Raw genomic sequence first — 24030 nt, forward strand, 5'->3', positions numbered from 1 at the left:
CTTGCTTTAAGTTGTAAAAATCATTCCTAACTTTCTAGGCCCTTGCCCATTTCCCAGGAAACCCAAAAACACACAAAGTAGGAGCCTTTGTTGAACAGCCACCTTGTCGCATAGGCACAAATACATTCTAGCATATACATGTGGCAAGGGCCAGATTCCTACAGAAATAATCATGAAATATTCTCAATTATTTCACCACCTATGTAAGAGATGACAAGCTAAGAAACTCTCTCTGTCTCTCTCTCTCTTATTCTCACTCTTCTAGAATTAGAAAACATGCCAAACAGCCAGGAAGAATAAGCAAGTTGAATGGATGTAACTTTAATACATTTGGAAGCATTCTGGCCAGCAACCTGACTCTGTTCCTAATGAATGATTGTACTGTGATTTTTATCAGAAGACTAGAGAGAGGGTTCCATAACATTAGTATGTGTGATTCGATTTTTATACATTTTAGTTATTAGGTTTGAGTTTGAAGATTTACGGATTGCAGAATGATGAGATTCTGCTAAATGTATGATGAATGGCAAGGGAAGCCAGATATAAGGAGGCTTCCTGGTCTGACTGGGATAGAATTCTTGACAAGATATCATAGTTTTTAATTTTTTAAAACACATTTTGACCTTCTGGGAAACAGGACGGAATCTTATAGTTGTGAGAGTTTGATAATGAGAATGTAATGTAATATTGTTTCACTGTGTGCTGATGATATCATCTGAGGCATAAGACACTGAGATTTATCCCAAAGCATAGAATAAAAAAAGATGGTCAAATATAGTTACCCTTCCTTCAAGATATGATTTCTTTTTTTTTCCTTCCTTGCTTTCTCTCTCTCTCTCGACAGGGTCTTTCTTTGTTGCCCAGACTGGAGTGCAGTGGCGTGATCATGGCTCACTGCAGTCTCGACCTCCCAGGCTCACATTATCCTCCTGCCTCAGGCTCCCAAAGTGTGGGATTACAGGTGTGAGCCACTGAGCCCAGCCAATATAAGATTTCTTATGGTTCATTTGTATCCTTCCATAAATTTGGCATTTTGAATCTGGGGCCTGAACTCTTAGAAGGTGTCCATGTGATCTTCCTTCCTTTATCTTTCTACTTTAGCTAAGGTCACACATCCTCTGACAGCAACAAGGGTGAAGGAGGTACTCATATTAGAGAGTGGGAATGGGGGAATTTACATCTGGGGCCCTGCTGTGGTATTTATTAGCAAGTTCAAAACCACTATGACTGCTGAAAAGAATGCTTTTTACCATTTAAGCAACCAAATGATAGTTAGGTGCTAGCTGGAAGAGTGTTTCCATTTTTGAAATATTCCAAAGGGTGGGGAGAGCCACAACAAAACAATGAAACAGAATTCACCCTTACCTAGCCCCCATGCTGGAACAAATATTTGTCTCTCATTACAGTACCTAACTAATGAAAATAGATACATTAAGTCTCTGAGCTTTTCTTAATATTATAAACACTTAATTTAAAAAACAGGTTTGTAGAACTGTTCGTCACAAAGATTCCTTTCCAGATATGGCTGGAGATGCATCTACTTCTTGTGCACTTAAGATAGTAGTCCCAGATACCTATTAACCCCAAATGCAGCTGTAATGGTAAGATGTAAAACAGGTTCATACAGATCTCCCAACATCCACAGAAATGATTGGTGCTAGAAAGGAGAGACTTCTGTTAGCAGCTTTCTGATCTAACATTTTCTAGTACTTAACACAATTAGTGGCATCATAAGCACTCCCACCATACACTTTTCTCTTAAGATCTGATTAATTATTAAGACTTGGGAAGAGGGTCTCTTTCTTTATTCTCTAGAAAGACATGAAAGAGCAAAGTAAAGCTCAGTGCTAAGTTGGTAAGTCCTTTAAGCCTGTGACTTCCTGTAGCCCTCAGAGTGTTAGTTCCATCTGTCAAATGTCTATGCTAGCACAGAAAAGCTATTTAAAGTGTTGGTGCTATTGTGATTAGGGCAGATCAGCTGGAAAGGATGGTATTTTTAGCTCTCAGCTAGACCCAGGGTGTTGAATCAGAAGGCACTAAAGCCAAAAACGTTCATGTTAATAGAGCCCTCGAGACTGGAAGGAAATCTAAAGGCCAGGGCACTCCAGACCTGGGGGTGGACTCAAAGGAAGAGCTGGAAAGGATTAGTTGCAGGAAGTGGTCTTGCAAGACTAGCAGTAATTTAATGTGGGAAAATGTTGGCCTTGGACTCCTGGAGAAAATGAAATGACTGTTTTCCCCTATGTTTCATGTGCGGCATGGCCACAGAGCAGTGTATCACTGGAATCTGATTCATTGGTATTTGGAGCACCTACAGCATGGAGCGATTGGCGTGAAGCCATGACAGAACTGATCAAAACTGAATTTGCTCTGAGAAACGACATCAAAGGGCACAGCCCCACTAGGAGAAATGCCAGACACTTCCTCTTTGATAAGATCACAAAAACATGCCGAGGTGCAATAAGAGTTCAAAACTCCAGTCTAAAAGCAGGAGGATTTTTTCTTTTCTGTTATTTTGACAGACCAAAGTCCTCAGTCACCCCAACTTCTATTTTCTTTTTTGAACAACCATATCCCTTTCATACTGAACATGTCTGAAACAAAACCTGCTTTCCAATCACTCTGGTCTCTGTTCTCTCTCGGAGAGTGTTTTCCAGATCATATTCAAGGAATACTGGTGGTCCACATGATGTTACTAATAAGTATTTTGTGATTTTAAATTCCAAAGCCAAATAAGTTCAGTTAACACTGAGTTAAATAGGTTTCTTCAGTATAACACTTCTCAGAACTTTTAGTCTGCTAACGTGCAATGGCAATTTCCAGGTGAAGCCTAGCATATGCTGTATTTTTCAACTTTCATGGATAACAAAACGCTTTTTTTGTTTTATTTTTATTTTTATTTTTTTTTTTGAGATGGAGTCTCGCTCTGTCACCCAGGCTGGAGTGCAGTGGCGCGATCTTGGCTCACTGCAAGCTCCGCCTCCTGGATCCAAGCTGATTCTCCTGCCTCAGCCTCCTGAGTAGCTGAGACCACAGGTGCCCGCCACCACGCCCGGCTAATTTTTTGTATTTTTAGTAGAGACAGGGTTTCACCATGTTAGCCAGGATGGTCTCGATCTCCTGACCTCGTGATCTGCCCACCTCGGCCTCCCAAAGTGCTGGGATTACAGGCGTGAGCCACCGTGCCCGGCCCAAAACCCTTTTTCTTAAGGGAAAAGTGTTCTGAGGAACATTCTATCTGAAATGTTGCCATTGAACCAACTCCCACAAAGGTGAATATAACCAGGGGCCTGGTCTCTTCCTAGCTGGGTACAGAGGTGGCTCCTCTAATAGGATCCACCAGTGAGCCTCAAAGTGAGGGAAAGATGACACTGTCATCTTCTTCAAATATGACACAAAATGAAAAAAATCAATTATTACTGAATTAATTGAAACAATTAATTATTATGATGGAAATTACAGAAGACCATGCTTCAAACACCTCTCCAAGAGCTCCAGAGACGTGAAACAATTATCAGAGGCAAACATCTGCCTGAAGTTTCTATATGCAAAGATGCCTGTCTGAATGTCTTTTATTCTGAGGGTTCCAGGAGGGCTTCAGTCTCCTGAATGTCTCAGAGAGAGCCTATAGGAGTATCACATTTAAAAGAGGTATCACAGGATAAAGCTGATCACTGTGATGTTGGATTTCAAAAGCCCTATAAGATTCATCTGAACACAGAAGATGAATATTACATAGAGCCATAAAAAACTAAAATTAAAAACAAAAAGCTGGGCTGGGTGCAGTGGCTCATGCCTGTAATCCCAGCACTTTGGGAGGCCGAGGCGGGCGGATCACAAGGTCAGGAGATCAAGAACATCCTGGCTAACAGGGTGAAACCCCGTCTCTATTAAAAAAATACAAAAAAATTAGCTGGGTGTGGTGGCTGGCGCCTGTAGTCCCAGCTACTCTGGAGGCTGAGGCAGGAGAATGGCATGAACCCGGGAGGCGGAGCTTGCAGTGAGCCGAGATTGTGCCACTGCACTCCAGCCTGGGCAATGGAGCGAGACTCCATCTTGGGCCGGGGAGCGGGGTGGGGGAAGCTGGAATGAGAAGGCATTATTTTGTGTGTGTGTGTGTTTTTTTTTTTTTTTTGCTTTCTGTGCTGCCGTGTTGCCTCCTTTCCCCAGTGCTATGCTCCAGCTGCAAGGGGAGGATGGCAATGTGCTGGAAATCCCTTATGAGAACCACCAATGTATGCAGGAGTAAATGACGGGTAAATGAGGAAAGAGGAGGTACCGACCAAGCACCAAGGCTCACTTTCATTCAAACTCACAAAGCCTAGTACTAACTTCAAAAGGAGAGAAAGAAAGAGCTCTAAAGAGAAAGAGAGAGCAACAGTGAAACAAAGGCAGGACTCTAAATAACATAGGGCTCCTTTCATTCCTGAGAAATCCTTCAGAGAAACACAGCCCAAGGGACTAATAGCTGCTATTGTTTCTCTTCTTGGGATACCCCTTTCATGTTCTTTAACAGTAACAAAGTTAACTATGAAAGAGTACGGAGCTCTTTAACGGTGATTAAAGAGGTTAGTATCATCATATGAAAGGTGGCACAGAGCAGTGTAGCAAAAGGTTACCAACTAGGCTTTTTTTTCTTTTATAGAGATGGGGTCTCACTATGTTGTCCAGGCTGGTCTTGAACTGGACTCAAGAGATCCTTCCATCTTGGCCTTCCAAAGTGCTGGGATTACTGTTATGAGCCACCATACTTGGCCCAACGAGGCCTTCACTAATGATGATACATTATTTCATTATAAACACAGGGTTCTAAGTACAGAATCTAAGAAAGAAAGTCAACCTTCCTCCAACACCAAAAATTGATATAAAAGAAGAAAATGGTCCTTTCAATTACTAAGGGAGTGCATGTTCTCAAGTGCCACTTCAGATTTTGATTATTAGGATGTTTAAGTAACAGAACTAACACATCTTTAGTGAAGAACTGGGTAGATGGGTCGATTCTAGCTTGTTTCTTAAATGTTAGCTTGTAAGTAATCTAGTACCTACATCAAAACATATCACGTTTTTAAACAGAGGTTTGCAAAGTAATGCATCTACCATATATACCCACTAGAAACATAGTAGATACGGGGGAGGATAAAAGGGTAGGCAAAAGAAAGATTAAAATTTCAAATATCTAATTTGATTTACTAAGATGAAACTGAAATTTAGAGTATATTACTCACCAGCATTTAAATGACATTCCTTAATCTGAAACTGAAGTTCATTTTCATTGGGAATATCCTTCCATGTTGCAAGGAAGACCTGGCGCTCTGTATGGGAAAGCAGAGGGGAAGGATGGATGTGCATAAGCTGTCAGTATTCTGATTTTCGATGCCTTGCATCATTTTTCCTTTGGCATGCTGGCTCTTGCAATACAGCTAGCAGCAGGCTGGGAATGGAGCCAATGCTGAGCTCTACAAAAGTGCTATACTTCAGATCAATTAATCCGTCATCAGTAACACTAGGATAATTGGAAAAGAGTCTATATCTAGGGTTTCATTTTGGCTCCCTTGTTTTCCTATTTTGGTGACTTATGACCTTTCTGAGCCTTAATTTCTTTATCTATAATTACATCTGTCCTGCCTACTCCAAGAGCTATTGTAAGAATCAAATCAATTAAGTGCTAACATAGTTTAATATGCACCAATATAAGCCAGTTTTATTAGATTGTGATTCATAAATAAGGGAAGAGAGAAATGTCAATAGGCACATCGGGAGTTCTGACGGTTTATTACAAATTACTGAATTCTTAGCTTGAGGCAGTATGAACTTAGTACAGAGTAAAGTGCTAAATTTACATGTATTATCTCATGAAATAATTATAAAAATTATTTACACTGCAAATTTGGAAACGGAAGTTCCAAAAAGTTTATCACCTTGACCAGTCACACAGCAAATAAATAGCAGAGCTGAGATTCGAATCCATATTTACCTGGTCCCCAAACCTCTTATTCTGTATCCTGGGGTGACTGGATTATTCAGATATTGGGCACTGTGATTTAGAGACCAATGGCAGAGCAAGAACAATTGTGACACAGGAGAATAAATAATGAGCAATTATTAAGAGCTTTAGAATATCCTTAACCCATTTTTTTTTAACCTCAAAATAACTCAAAACTTCTGGGGCTATGCTCTGCCTGACATGCAGAGGAAGGGCAAAGGTATATTCAGCAGGATAGGCAGGAAGGTACTTACCCATTTTGCCATCTTCTACAAAAAGCACATTGAGTGGGATGAGGCAGCTGAAGTAGAAGACATCGATATTGTTTTTCACAGCCACCTGCCAGGAAAGCAACAAGGTCAAATGAGGACATCGCAGGGAGCCAGGTAGGAGGAAAAGAACAGCACTGTGTCTAGAAATAGGCCTCCCTTTTTCCTTCCTCTTTCTCTCAGTGCAGGTCTCCCCAAATCAAACAAACTGGCCCATATACTGCAAAGCACACCCTTACTTACTCCATTGTCATAGAACTGTGACAACCTGCAACTCTACCTCCTTCCAGAAGGCCTGTCTTCAAGGCACAACTTGTATACCAGGAATAATCTAGTCTGTGATTTTTTTTCTCTATGATTATTAATAGTAGCTGCTACCACTTACTAAGTTACCTATTAATGATATTATTTCTAACTCACACTATAATGATCTTAAACAAAGTAGATATCATTCCCCTCTCATTTCGCAGATAATGAAACTCAGGTTTAGAAAGACTAAGTAACATCCAGAGTCATGTAGCTAGTACACAGAAGAATTACGATTCAAACAGAAACTTGACACTAAACCTTGATTTTTATTTCTCCCCACAATAACTAGTGCTATACTACCTCTTATTTTTTATTTTTTTAAATATCAGTTTTAAAGTTGTTTCTTTTATAAAACCTTATTTCCCAGGTCTTATGGTTGGAAAAAGCTTGTTTGGCCCAACACTGGTAAACCTGATGACTATAAGAACAAAAAACCTTTAAGCGAGCAAATAAATACATTTTCTTCTCACAATACAAACTTCTTGACTATGATTCTACCATAGCCTGCTTAATTCAGAGCATGCGGTTTTTTTTTTTTTTTAAAGCTACAGTAAGTACTTTTATTCAGGGCAACACTGATTGGTATATACATTCAGGAACAGGCAGATTGCACAGCAGCACATCATAAGGCCCTTATACTGTAAGAAGAGGGAGTAGGAGGAGACTTGCTCTAAGTCACCACCTCCCACTGGTTTCTGTCACTAATGACTTTCCCATCTATGCTCTTAGCGCTGTAGGAAAACATTTATCTGAGCAAGTTCTATGATCAGTAACTTTTGCTCTAAAAACACAGAGTTAAAAAGTGCTTATCTAGTACACTATTCTCACTCTCTGTCTTTTATGGCAAATGTCTACACTTCAACAGCATACTGACCTCTTAAAACTGTGGCTATGAGATCCAAATATCCTCTTTCTAAAGTACTTCCAGTTCTTCTACATTTAGTATCAACTTACCTTCCTTACTTTTTAAATGGTGCCTGTATTCCCTTCTCCATAATATTTGCGTTCTCTCTCCCAGAAGTGTCCATCCAATTATTCTCCTTGCTTTTAACCTGTCAACTAACAAGGCTAGGAGTTTGTGACCTATATATAACATGGCCTGATGCCCAAAATGCTGAGATAGGATTCTCAAAAAGCTTGAATCTGGGGAATTTAAGCAGAGTAATGTCAGGAAAGAGGAACTAAAGGCATTCTTTAGGATGTACTAGAGCATGGGTGGGTGCAGTGGCTCACGCCTGTAATCCCAGCACTTTGGGAGGATGAGGCAGGCAGACCACTTGAGGTCAGGAGTTCGAGATCAGCCTAGCCCACGTGGAGAAACCCCGTCTCTACCAAAAATACAAAAATTAGCTGGGCGTGGAGGCGCGTGGCTGTAGTCCCAGCTACTCAGGAGGCTGAGGTGGGAGAATAGCTTGAACTTGGGAGGTGGAGGCTGCAGTGAGCTGAGATAGCGCCACTGCACTCCAGCCTGGGTGACAAAGCAAGACTCTGTCAAAAAAAAAAAGGGGAAGCCGGGCACGGTGGCTCACGCCTGTAATCCCAGCACTCTGGGAGGCCAAGGCAGGCAGATCATGAGGTCAGGAGACCGAGACCATCCTGGCCAACATGGTGAAACCCTGTCTCTACTAAAATACAAAAAATTAGCCAGGTGTGGTGGCACATGCCTGGAGTCCCAGCTACTCAGGAGGCTGAGGCAGAAGAATTGCTTGAACCTGGGAGGCAAGGCTGCAGTGAGCCGAAATCGTGTCACTGCACTCCAGCCTGGTGACAGAGCAAGACTCCGTCTCAACAACAAAAAACAAAACAACAACAACAACAACAAGGGATGTACTAGAGCACTACTTTCAAAGATTTATGCCAGCCGTGGGCTTCCGGGAAAGAGTATTTTCTAACTCATTTGGTACTTGGCAGATAAGAGAGGAGAATTCTTATTTCAAATAAGGGCACCAAGAAGACCTTGAGACAGCGCTAGGCTCTGTAAAGAACATTTAGAAGTGAAAACTGGGGCCGGGTGTGGTGGCTCATGCCTGTAAGCCCAGCACTTTGGGAAGCTGAGGCAGGCAGATCACCTGAGGTCAGGAGTTCGAGACCACCCTGGCCAGATGGTGAAACTCCATCTCTACTAAAAATACAAAAAAAAAAAAAAAATATTAGTTGGGTGTGGTGGCGGGCACCTGTAATCCCAGCTACTTGGGAGGCTGAGGCAGGAGAATGACTTGAACCCGGGAGGCAGAGGTTGCAGTGAGCCGAGATTGTGCCATTGCACTCTGGCCTGGGTGACAAGAGTGAACTGTCTCAAAAAAAAAAAAAAAAAAGTGAAAACTGGGGTGATGGGGGTAGGCTAATGGTGGGTCATGTAAAGGTCTCATGTGAAATGCAAGTGATTATCTTTGATTATAAAGTAGTATCCCCATTCTCTAGAGGATAATATTAGTGGTTCTTAACTGAAGACCTGTATCAGAATCATCTGGAAAGGCTTTTCAAAACAGATGCCAGGCCCTACCCTACATGAAATAATTATGATCTCTGAATCTGGGACCTGGCATAAATATTTGGGAAAAAGTTCCCAGGAAGATCAACCGGATAAGCAATTAATTTAGAACATTGTCATCTAAGAAGTCTGAATGGGTTTGTAAACATCTTGTTCTTCCAAAAGAATCCTTATGCCAACAGGAGCCTTTTAACAATGGAAAGGACACGAAAAGGTCCTCTAGGTAAGTGGTGCTAAACTGTTCTGCACTGTAGACCCTTTGGACAAACAGAGGAAAGCCACTGACTCTCTTGCTGAAAAATGTACACACAACATTTTGCCATAGAATTTCAGGAGTTTTGGGACACCCTGAGGGCTTTCCTGGGACTTCTACTGTAGAACAATTTTCTGAGGAGCTAGGACACCCACACATCAGAAGTGGCAGATACAGTGGTTCAGAGCATGGACTTGGGAGCCAGAACACCTGATTTCAAATTCTGACTCTGACAGTTTCCTGTCTGTAAAATGTAGATCACAAAGTACTAAATTCATGGGGTTGTTATGAGGATAATGAGTTAATATTTGCACAGCACAGTGAACAGCCTTGACTCATAAGTACTGTAGAAAGTGTCTGTTCAAAAAAGAAAAATTCGGCTGGACACAGTGGCTCACGCCTGTAATCCCAGCAGGCGTGAGCCACCATGTGAGCCTTGGGAAGCTGAGGCAGGTGGATTACCTGAGGTGAGGAGTTTGAGACCAGCCTGGCCAACAAGGCAAAATTCCATCTCTACTAAAAGTGCAAAAATTAGCTGGGCGTGGTGGCATGCACCTGTAGTCCCAGCTACTCAGGAGGCTGAACTGGGAGAATCAGTTGAACCCAGGTGGCAGAGGCTGCAGTAAGCTGAGATTGCACCACTGCACTCCAGCCTGGGCAACAGAGCAAGGCTCCATCTCAAATTAAAAAAAAAAAAAATTCACTCTGCTTTCACCATCTCCTGTTTTACCTTTTTTACTCAGCATCCTAATTAAGGATAACCACATTAGACTTATCTGAAATCTTACATATGCTCAGATGTAGTACTACTATTATGTTAAAAAAGAGATTAGAAGAGACTTTTTAAAAGGCTTATCCGCAGATTGTTAGCTTAATGATTCCTTTTGCTACTGCCTTGGTAAATTATCATCTCTTTACAGGATCAACTACACAGGTCATTCATTGGGGGAAGCAGTTCATCTCTTTTACATTAGCTTTTCAAAATCTGTATTTTGCAGCTCTCATATTTTCACTCTAGGCTAGAACTGGGTTCATTTCAAGAACATAGGCTTCCCCAGATCTGACTCCAGACTACCTCTCCAGCCTATTTCCTTAACTTCAACCACATCAAAATTACTTCTTATTCCCCAAACACTGAAAGTCACAGCTTTGTACCTTTTTTATATGTTGTTCTTTCTTTTTTCTTTTTTTGAGACAGAATCTGGCTCTGTCACCCAAGCTGGAGTGCAATGGCGCGATCTCGGCTCACTGCAACCTCTGCCCCCCAGGTTCAAGCGATTCTCCTGCCTCAGCCTCCTGAGTAGCTGGGATTACAGGCGTGTGCCACCACGTCCAGCTAATTTTTGTATTTTTAGTAGAGACGGGGTTTCACCATGTTGGTCAGGCTGGTCTCGAACTCCTGACCTCGTGATCTGCCCACCTCAGCCTCCCAAAGGGCTGGAATTACAGGCGTGAGCCACCGCACCCAGCCAATATGTTGTTCTTTCTGCTTAATATTTTCTTCTCCTTAAGCTTAGCACTGTCTGGAAAATACCTATTTAACCTTAAGGTTCAGTTCAAGATTAACACTTCCCAGAAAGCTCTAACACCTCCCCACAGCACCCAACGCATACAATTCTATGATAGCATATAATAATGGCTTACTTCCGGCTCACCTATATAATACAATGAGCTCCTTGAGTGGAGGGTCTGTCTCTCATCTTCGCTAGCATATTGACTACCTCAAAAAATATTTGTTGCATGAAAATAAGCGGAAGATGTTGAACAAATAAAAATGAAACACTGTGTTTCTCAACATTTTTTCTACCTCCATATCATTCATATACATAACAGAATCCCATCAGCAACATCTCTGATTAGGCACACTGATTCTCAATGAGGCAGGAATGGGGGGATGGGATGATGTATGGGTTCTTTTGGTTTCAAATCACTGAGTTAAATAATATCTACATGCTAAGAAAGGATAACACAGGTAGTGGATCACAACCCAAAGAATGCTAGGTCCTCCAAGGATATGCCAATCATATTTTGGGTGTTAAAAAAGAACCAAGGGAAAAACACAGTATGAAGCCAGTTTAATTCCAATCCTGATGCTGATTGCTCTTAAATATAACTAAATCAGTCTTAAAGAGCATGATATTGTTGTTGGAGGGAGACAGGAAAAGAGAAAGACAGTTTCTTGTTTTCTTATTTAAAAATTCACTATCCCAACAGGTAGAGGTAGTAGGAAGATATAATCCAGACAAGTTCCAAACTATTTTCCAAAAGCTATAACATCATGCCTAGATTGCTTGAGGGAAATCAATGATCACATATATAACCAACTGCCTACTTAATATCTTCACTTGGATAATAGGTTGCTCAAAAAGAATATGTCTAAAACTGAACTCTTTTTTAAAAAATTTAACTTTTATTTCAAGTTCAGGGGTACATGTGCAGGCTTGTTACATAGGTAAACTTGTGTCATCAGATTTGCTGTACAGCTTATTTTATCACCCAGCTATTAAGCCTAGTACCCATTAGTTATTTTTCCTGATCCTCTCCCTTCTCCCACCCTCCACCCTCTAGCAGACCCCAGTGTGTGCTATTCCCCTCTTTGTGTCCATGTGTTCTCATCGTTTAGCTCCCACTTATAAGTCAGAACATGTGGTATTTGGTTTTATGTTCCTGTGTTAGTTTGCTAAGGATAATAGCCTCCAGCTCCATCCATGCTCCTGCAAAGGACATGATCTCATTCTTTTTTTATGGGTGCATAGTACTCCATGGTATACATGTACCACATTTTATTTATCCAGTCTATCACTGATGGGCATTTAGGTTGATGCCATGTCTTTGCTATTGTGAATAGTGCTGCAATGAACATATGTGTGCACGTGTCTTTATGATAGAATGACTTGTATTCTTTTGGGTATATATCCAGTAATGGGATTGCTGGGTCGAGTGGTATTTCCATTTTTAGGTCTTTTTTTTTTTTTTTTTGAGATGGAGTCTGGCTCCGTCACCCAGGCTGGAGTGCAGTGGCGCAATCTCGGCTCACTGCAAGCTCCGCCTCCCAGGTTCACGTCATTCTCCTGCCTCAGCCTAGCTGGGACTACAGGCGCTGGCCACCACGCCCGGCTAATTTTTTGTATTTTTAGTAGAGATGGGGTTTCACCGTGTTGGCCAGGATGGTCTTGATCTCCTGACCTCGTGATCCACCCGCCTCGGCCTCCCAAAATGCTGGGATTACAGGAGTGAGCCACTGCGCCCGGCCCATTTTTAGGTCTTTGAGGAATCACCACTGTCTTCCACAAGGGTTGAATTAATTTACATGCTCATCAATAGTGTATAAGTGTTGTGTTTTTCTCTACAACCTCACCAGCATGTTATTTTTAAAAAATTTTTTAATAATAGCCATTCCAACTGGTGTGAGATAGTATCTCATTGTGGTAAAACCAAACTCTTAATCTCCCCTCCCCACCTCCAAATACAACCTCCTGCTGTCTTCCCAAACTCGGTAACTACTATGGGATTCTGCAAAGCCTTTAACGGTCTCTCTGCCTCTCCACTAGTCTTCCAGCCACATCCCCCTATACATTCCCTTCACAGCACCTAGCTTCCCCAGTATATGCTCAACATAGCAGCCAGAGTGATCTTAAAATGTAGGTCAGCTCATAAATATTTCTCTGCTCAAACCTTTCCATCTCACTCAGAATAAAAACCAAGTCGCAATTGCCTATAATCCAACTCCTCCAACCTCTCTGAGGTCGTGCTAATACTCTCCTCCTTGCTAGCTCTACTCCAGCTGCAGGAGCCTGTTGTTCCTTCCTTGCACATAGCAGGTACACTCCTACTTCATGGCTTTTTGCATTTGCTGTTTCTTCTGTCTACAATGCTCTTCCTCCAGAAATCCATGATTCTTTCCCTGTCTCCTTTGAGTCTTTGCTTTAACCAAATATTATCTTTTCAGATAGGTCTTCCATGACCAACATATTTTTGTAAAACTGTACCACCCAACCTCCAACTCCAGTTTATATTTTTCCACTGTCCCAATACTTCTTTTATATTTTTCCACTGTCCTCCCTACCATCTGATATACTATGTATTGTACTGATTTGCTGGTTTATTGCCTGTCCCCATGCCACATACCCCACTTGTGGTAGAATATAAATTCCATGAGGGAAAGAATTCCTGTCTTCTATTTGTCACAATATTCTCAGTTTCTAGAATAGTGACTGGCACAGAATAGGTGCTGAGTAAGAATAACAGTTGTAAAATAAACTATACAAAGTTTCTGACCTCACTTGGGTTTACACAATAATGAACTTAAAAGTTCTATGGGGCTTGGTACAGTGGCTCACTCCTGTAATCCCAGCACTATGTGAGACCAAAGGGGGAGGGAGGATCACTTAAGGCCAGGAGTTCGAGACAAGCTTGGGCAACCTAAGTGAGACCTTGTCTCTATCAAAACAAAACAAAAAAAGCTGACTGCAGTGGCATGAGCCTTTGGTCCCAGTTACTCAGGAGGCTGAAGCAGGAGGATAAGAGGATAGGAGGATAGGGGTCCAGGAGTTCAAGGTTACAGTGAGCTATGACTGCACCACTGTACTCCAGCCTGGGCAACAGAGTGAGATCCTGTCTCACAAACAAACAAACAAAGTCCCAAAAGCACAGTACTTCTCACATTTTTCTAGTGTATTTCCGTAACAGAAGAGGAAAGAATGGACACATACTGTGAAGGAGGCATGGGGCTGGGTCAAGATTAGGGGTATAATATGAAGTAGACTATCATAAGAACAAAATATCTTTGAAGTTCCATGCTAAATCCCATAATGTACCCATATATGTTTTAATATGTGTTTCTCTCTTTACCTTTCAATAAAACTGATGCTGTAGGAAAATGTGCTATTGTGTATCCTTTAGCTTCAAGTATCCCTAGCTTGGTGGGTCATGACCAACCGGTAGTTCTTAAAATTAACTAAGTGGGTTCAAACTGGCATTGAAAAAAAAAATGAAAAATATCACAGTGCATCTCATGAAGAGTAAGTAATATTTCCTGAAACTGTTCAGTTTTACATATTGTGTGTGTGTATACACTATGTAAAATACATTTCTTACTGTAAGTTGCAGTCAAAAAAGTATAAAAGCCACAATACACACACACTAAAGCAAGCAGTGAGAAAATGGGTTCAATGAGTGAAGGAAGAGAATGCACACCTCAGCTTCTGCTTTGAGAATGCCCAAAGCAGATCACAGATGGTACCAAGAAGATTACCTAACCCTCTGTTTCTTTGGTATGTCATGTGCAACATGTGACCATAACAATATTAACTTGCTTTTTAGGGACATCAATAGGAAAGCAAACAGAAATTATAAGGCACTTTGAAAACATAAAAGCGGGCTATAAATGCTTAATAATAACAATGATTGTTTAAAGTTACTTTAAGAGGCTGCTAAGGAAAGAGCAACCTGTCAGCTTCAGCCTGTAACCAGCAATTAATTTCTTTCCATAGTATAGAAAGCCTGCTGCAGGAGCTACAATCTCTTTATGGTGGGACAGCTGGAGATGAACAGGCTAAATTAATATTCTAACCTTGCACCAGTATAGTCAAAAGTACTATACAAAGGTACAACATGAACTCAGTCTGAACTCTGGCAAATGAGGCCTCTTACCCCACCTCTCACCACAGGTAACCAAAGGAGGCACTGCCACAAGGAAAACCAAGTGAAATAGTACAGGGCTCGCCTTTGAGATTATATCATCTGCTCTTCCATAACGTCACTTGTGACCTTTCCACATTTCTGAAGAATTATTTTTTCTTTTATTTCTCTTCTCCTTTTAGCTTTTGGAATGATTATATGCAGGCTGGTCCAAGCTAGGACCAGGCAGTGACGTCAACCATCTCCAGTTCTCTGAGGAATGATGATTCAGATGTGTTTTAAGTACCACACAACCTAGTCAACAGATCCTAGGGGAATAGCTCTGAGTGACAGGTTTTTAATGGTACTTACTCCAACTATGTGATATATATCATCTGAGACTCAAGCAGAAGCGGCCCTTTCTGCTAGGTGCTGGAGTTAAATTAACATGTAGTTCTGCATTTCTAATCAACGCCAAAAGGTATTTACCATCTTAAGTTTATTTTATTTATTTTAATTTCTTTTTTGATACAGGGTCTTGCTCTGTCACCCAGGCTGCAGTGTGGAGGCATAATCACAGCTCACTGCAGCCTTGACCTCCTGGGCTCAAGTGATCCTCCCATCTCAGCCTCGTGAGTAGCTGAAACTACACGCATGTGCCACCATGCTTGGCTAACTCTGTTATTTTTGTAGACACTAGTCTACATACTGGAATAGACTAGACATACTAGTCTTACTATGTTGCCCAGGCTAGTCTCAAACTCCTGGACCCCAAGCGATCCTCCCACCTTGACCTCCCAAAGTGCTGGGATTACACAGGCATGAGCCACTGTGCTTGGTGATCCAAAGTTTAAATAGCATTTCAAACTCTATTGACCAGTGAATTATCTGGGAATTCTCAGAGACCCTGACAAAACAGAAAGGTCTATTTATGATATTAGACAGTATCTGATAGAGTTAAAAACATAGCAGAAAGAGTAATGAACCACAGGAAATGTCAATTGACTTTCCTTCCAGTGCTAATTCCATTTTAAACTGGACAGCATCTTTAGTTCACTTCCAAGGCTAGGATTCAAACAAGAACTCTCTTCCCATATTCTTTCTTAGTCCACCCAATAGATCAGGGGGATTACATGATAGCTGAGGAGGCCTCAAATGGTACCAAACTGCTGTTCATCCTGAGTATAAAGCCATACTGATTTATTCTCAGGAGACATTAGGACATTGTTCGTTAAGAGTATGTGGACAGTGGAACCCTTTATAGGGAAAATTTGACAGATTAGGCAGTGGTTCCATGTCCCTAATATGCACTTCAGCGTTTGAAGTTTCCATATTTAAACAGTTCTCAGAACCAGAAATGAAAGCTTTGAACAGAGCCTCCAGATGAACTCTAAAATTGTAAATCCTCTAGTATCACATATAATTATTGGGCTTTAAAAAGGCAATGAGCTCCTAAGAGCCAATCTCTCTTAGTAAAGCCTTGATTTGAAAGGAAGCCAACAGAAACCATAAGACACTGAAACTGAAATACTATGACTTCTCCTGTAGTACCCATTCTGCTATGAGATCTGCTTAATCTCAATCTCAAAAAACTCTCAAATAATTTAGACCATAAATTAGAAATGTCAGCAAATTAAATCTTCAGAACACTAAAGATTAGATAAAGATTGTAAAGTGGTATGAATAGACATTGCTTTAAAAGACTTTGGATTAAACTGTCAAAATCACCATTAGGGCAGGAGTAAATTAGAATGACGAACCTTCAGGGCTGTCAAATGGGAGAAGTCCAAAGCACAGCAAGGTCAGAACTACTCAAATCAAATTTTGTTAACTATTTTGCAACTGAAATAGATTCTCAAGTACTTCTTTAAAAGAGAATCCCCCACCCCGCCCCTGTAAAGCCATTTGGAAAAAGGGTGAGTAGATCACAATTTTCATGAAAGACTACCTTTGTGGAGGATAGAAAAAGTAGCCCACCCATAGCCATCACTGCAGCCATCTAAACTGTGGAGGCCAGGCATGGCTCACATCTGTCTGTGATCCCAGCAATTTGGGAGGCCAAGGCAGAAGACTGCTTGAGCCCAGGAGTTTCAGACCAGCCTGGGCAACATGGTGAGATTTCATCTTTACAAAAATAAAAATTAAAAATTAGCCAGGCGTGGTGGTGCACACCTACAGTCCCAGCTACTGGTCAGGTTGAGGTGAGACAATTGCTTGAGTCTGGGAGGTCGAGGCTGCAGTAAGCTGTGATCACGCCACTGCACTCCTGCCTGGGAGACAGTGTGAGAACGCTGTCTCCAAAAAACAAAACAAAACAAAAAAAACACCCTCAAAGTCCCAACACAAAATCCAATGCAGCTGGGTGGTTCATTTTTTAAGTCTCACTGAGTGAAAAAAAATTCATTTCCAAAGTTGAATTTCAGTTTATGTGTCTCAGTCTTTTCACTCCTTATCACACCGATTTCCCACCAAAGTAAACTTTCTAATAGCAAGTAAAGAAAAACCTGATATTGAAAAGTGCTAGATGACTACCTTTTTTTAAAAACTTTTTTTTCCATTTAAAGGCAAAAGACTGTTTTGAATATCTGAAAAAATTGTTTTCTTAAAAGCAAAGAGAAATAATGAATATCTATTGCTAAAAGACAACTTTTTTGCCCTAGCTTTTGAGATGGAGTCTTGCTCTGTCACCCAGGCTGGAGTGCAGTGGTGGGATCTCGGCTCACTGCAGCCTCTGCCTCCTGGGTTTGTGTAATTTTCCTGCCTCAGCCTCCCAAGTAGCTGGGACTACAGGCGCATGCCACTACACCCAGCTAATTTTTGTATTTTTGGTAGAGATGGGGTTTTGCCATGTTGGCCAGGCTGGTCTTGAACTCCTGACCTCAAGTGATCTGCCGCCTCAGCCTCCCAAAGTGCTGGGATTACAGGCGTGAGCCACCGTGCCCGGCAGGCACTTGCTTTTAAAGTTTGCCTCCTTACACTTTTGTGTCTATCAGGATTAGGAAAAAGACAGGGTTCTTTCTGTTTTCACAGTAAAAAGGGCTTGCTCAGCACCATTTCCTGTCAGGCATCTAAATGATTTCGGTTTTCCCTGAGGCTCCAAAACACTTGTAAGAGCATCCTTGAACTTCCTCATTTACTCTGATTTTGAGCTTCCAAATTTACTCTAGAAATATTAAACTAACCAAAATAGTCTAAGGCTCTTTAGGATAATAATTTAATAGTCTCATGGTGGCAATTTGGTTTTATTTTAAAGAGACATACAGACGTAAGTTAGCAACAGAAAAAATTCCCAAAATGTGAGCACAGTTAACATGTGCTATGTTCCTAGTCATCTCCAGTTTTGAAAACAGGGTCCATTAATGTGCTGTGATCTTGCCTTTCCTAATATCAAGGAAGCAACAGCTTCTAATATTTGCTCTGCCTACTTGAGAGAAAATGAATTTGTGATTATAGTCTTCAGATTAAACTTGGGACCAGGACCAGACCTATCCAGATAAAAGGGTATTGTATCAGAGTCAGAGGATAGAATGCAAGGCTGCTGAGAAACAACAGGCAGAGACTGTGTTTAGGGATACTCTGTTTGTTAAGATGAAGAGACAGCCTTGCTTAGTTTGGTTCAAGAACTAGATGAATCTGATGCTGGTTAACACTTTCTTAAATGAAAGCAAAAAGACTCATTCAACAACAAATATTTATCTAGCACCTACTGTGTGCCAGACATCGTTCCAGGCACTGGGAGACATAGCAGTGGGGGGAAAAACATAGACAAAAACTGCTGTTCCTTTGGAATTTGCATTCTAGTAGGAGAGGGGCAGGAGGTGGTAATAAATAATTAAGTAGTAATTAAAATATAATGAAATGCTATGGGGTAAAAATAAGGGAGATTGGTAGTACTGGGAGTGAAGTGAGAAAATCTTTTATTAAAAAGGTACTATTTAGCCAGGTGTGCAGTGGCTCAGGCCTGTAATCCCAGCACTTTGGAAGGCTGAGGTGGGCAGATCACTTGAGGTTAGTTGTTCGAGACCAGCCTGGCCAACATGACGACACTCCTGTCTCCAATAAAAATATAAAAATTAGCCGGGTGTGGTGGCGGGCACCCGTTATCAGCTACTCGGGAGGCTGAACCTGGGAGGCGAAGGTTGCAGTGAGCCAAGATGGCACCATTGACTCCAGCCTGGGCAACAGAGTGAGACTTAAAAAAAAAAAAAAAAAAAAGAACTTATTCCTTCTACCTAACTGTATGTTTGTATCCATTAACCTACTTCTCTTCATTCCCCTCACCTCCCATCCTTTGGTAACTATCATTCTATTCTCTTTTTTGGGTACTACTTTAGTAAAAACCTAAAGTAAGTAAGTAAGCTATATGATACGGAGACTAGGAGAAGGCACATTCCAGACAAGGACAATAGTCAATTAAAAGGTCATGAGGTGGCAGCATACCCTATTCTAAGATAAGTGAGGAGACCAGAATGGCTATAGTGAAGCGGAGGAGTAGCAGATGAAGTTAATGAGGAAAGGAGGGAGGGAAAGGCATAGCTAGATCACCCAAGGTCTTGGAGACCTTTGGTAGGATTTTGCCTTTTCTGCTTAGAAACTGTTAATGCAAATTCTTCCGAGTGGGCAGATGACAGTTGCTTAATTCTTGCTATAGCACTGGCCAGTTATACTCATGGTTACCTGAGTTTAACAGTAAACCCTACTTGGCAAATAGCTCAAGTTGTCCTTCAGCCCCACCCCACCCCCACTATTAACATAAATAGTATTCAAAGATGAGACAACGGCAACCAAGGGCATATCAGCCAGTACATGTAGCTGTGTAGCTATCATTAAAGGGAAAAGGAAAGACTGGTGCCCTTCGGCTTATCTGTCAGGCAAGCTGAAAGGCCTGTGAAATTATTGCTGGCTGTTTCTGGCAACTGAAACTATATAGAGTAATTCTGTTGTAGGCTGCTAGAAGTAGAGAGGATTAGGGGCCAATAAAAAAGATTGGTCAGAATAGTATCACAGGGAGGTTATACACTGGCAGAAAGCAGTCACATATACATTTGCTATAAGTTAGATATCTGAGTATAACAGGTAACTTACCTGAGGGTTCCTTGAAAGGAACAGGCCAGTGGTATAGCAAGAATTAAGCAACTTTCACCACTATGTGAAAGTCACTGACATAGGTATGCCAGTGACATACCTATGTCACTGGCAGCTGTGTGCCTCACAGGGAACCCAGGATCAAGGGAAAATCATGCTAAGATAAACTGCATCTGTTCCTACTCCTGGGTAGCTCCCTCATTTTGAAAGTTTTATAAGTTAAATAAAATAAATCCAGAACTTATAGCAAATGTATATGTGACCGCTTTCTGCCAATGTATAACCCACCTGTGATACTATATTGATCAACCCAGTTACTCTTCAGAAATCTTACTGGCCCCTAATCCTCTCCTCTTCTATCAGCCTACAATAGAATTACTCAATATAGTTCCAGTTGCCAGAAACAGTCAGCAATAATTTCACAGCCCTTTCAGCCTGCCAGACAGATAAGCCGAAAGGGACCAGTCTTTCTTTTTCCCTTTAATGATAGCTACACAGCTACATGTACTGGCTGATGTGCCCTTGGTTGCTGCTGCCTCATCTTCGAATATTGTTTATGTTAATAGTCAGGGGTGGGAAGAGGGGGACAGAGGGACAACTTGAGCTATTATTTGCTATGTAGGGCTTACTGGGTTTTTGCTTTGTTTTGTTTTTGTTTTTGAGATGAAGTCTTGCTCTGTTCCCCAGGCTGGAGTGCAATAGCACAATCTCGGCTCACTGCAACCTCCGCCTCCTGGGTTCAAGTGATTCTTCTGTCTCAGCCTCCTGAGTAGCTGGAATTACAGGCGTGTGCCACCATGCCCAGCTAACTTTTTTGTATTTTTGTAGAGACAGAGACAGAGTTTTGCCATGTTGGCCAGGCTGGTCTCGAACTCCTGACCTCAAGTGATCCACCTGCCTCAACCTCCCAAAGTTCTGGGATTACAGGTGTGAGCCACGGCGCCCAGCCTGGGTTTACTGTTAAACTTTAAAAATACATTTAGGCCGGGTGCGGTGGCTCATGCCTGTAATCCCAGCACTTTGGGAGGCCAAGGCAGGTGGATGGCTTGAGCCCAGGAGTTCAAGACCAGCCTGGGAAACATAGCCAGACCTCAACTCTACAAAAAATTAAAAAAAAAAAAAAAAAAAAAGTCAGCTAGGTGTGATGGCATGTACCTGTATTCCCAGCTACTTGGGAGGCTAAGGTGGGAAGATCACTTGAGTCCAGAAGGTTGAGGATGCAGTGAGCTATGTTTGTGCCCCTGAACTCCAACTTGGGAAGTTGAGCAAGACCCTGACTGAAAAAAAACAAACAAAAATATTTAATACATACCGTATTGAATCAAAAAATCGTGAAGGCAAGACTAGAAAACTATCAGTTAAAGTGATTAAAATTCCACTCTAATTTAATATGTCATAGAAGACTTAGTAGAAATTCAATAAAAGAACAGACTTCAGTAATAATAGGCAGTAATTGGTGTCAATGAACAAAACTGATTTTTCAATCCAGGGGTAAAACTGATCTAGAATCAAATCTAGGTTCTAGATATTAAGCATACATCCTCAGATTAGTTAGCTGCAAGATAAAAATCAAATGAGTTCACTGGTATGCCTATGTTCTGCCTGGTGGACAGTACAACCTTATATGGACAAAAGGAGGACACGTGGCTGTCAAGATAACTGGACAGATGGGCAGGCCACTGAACACAGATGCTGTCTCTGGGTAGTTCCACTGGGGAAGAAGGTCATATACAGGGACATAAATTACTGTCAGGAGCACAGTGGGAGCTATGGAATCGAGAAGTTCTGTGCTTTCCTGTTCTGAGTACGTGCCCTTCAACTCCTTCAGGGGTTCCTGGAAAGGAAGACTGCTACCAAGTCAAGGATCATCTTTCATTCATACACTTTTCAAAAGTGATTAGATAATATTTTCCTTCAGTCTCCAAACTATAACTGATTCCAACTACATTTACCAGGGTCCCTCCTTCTAAATGGATTTTCTTCTAAAATTAGAACAATAAAACTGACATTATATAAATGCCTTTCCATAAACTTAGGCTTTCCTTGAGTAGAAAAAAAAAAGAAAATAAATTCAGACAGAGTATGTTTTCATTACAGGCCCACCTGATTGACTTTCAGGCCCTGGGTGCCTTGATTCAGAAACTTAATTTATAAAAATCTCAAAATGTAGAACTAGGATCTACAGACAGAACCTAAAGGAAGACATTTTATTTCATATAAACAACTAGGTGTGGTGGCTCACGCCTGTAATCCCAGCACTCTGGGAGGTCGAGGTGGGCGGATCACTTGAGGTCAAGAGTTTGAGACCATCCTGGCCAACATGGTGAAAAAACCTCATCTCTACTAAAAATCCAAAAAATTAGCTGAGCGTGGTGGCAGGCACCTGCAATCCCAGCTACTTAGGAGGCTGAGGGAGGAGGATCACTTGAACCTGAGAGGCAGAGGTTGTAGTGAGCTGAGATCACACCATTGTACTCCAGCCTGGGCAACAGAGTGAGACTCCAATTTACCGCCCCCCCCCCCCAAAGAAAACAAAAATAAAAAAACGCCAAATAAACAACTCCCTAACAGGGTTTTATGAAGACAGAATGGGTCATTTAGAGTAGCAAACCATTGGTGGTATTCATGTACACACTGATTTTCCCATCACTGCCAAGAAAGAGTGAATTCCATCAAAAACAGATAGGGTTTGAAACAGACAAAATTAAAGACCATCCCTTCCAACTATGAGATTTTACATTCCTTATGTGTACATGATCACATGGCTCAAAGCTTTCCTGCAGTTTTATTCAAATATGTATGGACCTTAATACTACAAAGCCTATGCATAACCCCTTCATTAAAAAGTATGAATAATGTACTTTCTTCCCCATCTCATTAAACATCATGCTATAGCAAAATATAAGAGAGTAAACATGAATGAGAGCAGGGTATGGCTCTCAAATTCAATCCAGCTGAGGAAAAATCTGAGTGAGTTCTCTGGAATTCCAACCTATAATACAGGTTTTTATCAGCTGGGACGAGAAAGAGGTAGCTATTTTACATCCAGAATTCAAAGTCCTCTACTGCATTACAAGCTAAATCTTAACACCACAAGGTTAAATCTATTTCTAATCATTTATTAAATTAGAAACATAAAACTAATGCCATTATCCATCATTAACTCCTAGCTTATAATCATGATAAAAAGATGCCTGTGAATTTAACAAATAAAAGCCCACAAATCACTTTTATTACTATTTTAGAACTACTGTGTGAAATTCATTATCCTTTCTCAGGATATCAGCATAGATTTCTATTACTTGGGTAATGTGACCCAAGTTTGGGTGTTTAACTGTCTCCTGCCTTTGAGGACAGATTTCTGATCCATCAGACACCTTTGCTTATCAGAATATGGAACTCTTGCCGATTGCTTATGTGTGGCCATTCAAACAAGACAGTTATTATTAATAGATATACTGCTAAAAGATCCCAGAAACCAGTAGTTGAGTGCTGGTTACAGAAAGACAAAAGATACTGCTTAGTAGACTCTCGATTATCTTGATAAAAAAAGATAAAGGAGTGTTCTCACTAAGGACAATCTAGCAAAAAAGGAATATCTAACATAATATATTGAATTTCTCGATGAGATTAAAGAGTATGTTTATAGTCCTGATGGGACATGAAGAATATGTCAAACTGGAAGTAGCAATCACAGTAAGTAATTTTCTATTTTATTTTTTGACAGCAAAATGTTTTAATCTTTCATAATGAAGACTCCAGTACCTACATACTGCTTATGGAATATTTTAGGTGGAATATTTTTAGGTCTACAGGGATCATTTGGATAGTAGATCCAACACTGGATCCAACCGTCTGACGTGGGAATCTCTATATAGTTTCCAAAAGATCCACCACTTCAAGGACTCATTATCTATTCAAGGAGCATCGTGGTCCCACAAATGCAATCAGAGTGTGCAGTCCTCAACTGTGGATCTTGGAAGACCAAAGAAGGCTTCAACACTGACTGGTTTGGCTTGCA

The 24030-nt window shown here is 41.1% G+C and overlaps 1 protein-coding gene across 11 annotated transcripts in view; it reads right to left on the reverse strand.

The window, feature by feature from the left end:
* AP2B1 (adaptor related protein complex 2 subunit beta 1) overlaps nt 1–24030 on the reverse strand; it is a 141732-nt gene that overhangs the window by 10876 nt on the left and 106826 nt on the right. For all 11 annotated transcript variants that reach the window (XM_055388444.2, XM_055388441.2, XM_019027218.4 and 8 more), the window contains 2 exons: nt 6238–6322; nt 5226–5312 (listed from right to left, as the gene is read on the reverse strand). In XM_055388444.2, coding sequence (XP_055244419.1) covers nt 5226–5312; nt 6238–6322 — 172 coding nt within the window. The remainder of the gene's footprint in view (nt 1–5225; nt 5313–6237; nt 6323–24030) is intronic.

Source organism: Gorilla gorilla, chromosome 4 (genome assembly GCF_029281585.2).
Source record: "Gorilla gorilla gorilla isolate KB3781 chromosome 4, NHGRI_mGorGor1-v2.1_pri, whole genome shotgun sequence".
NCBI lineage: Eukaryota > Metazoa > Chordata > Mammalia > Primates > Hominidae > Gorilla > Gorilla gorilla.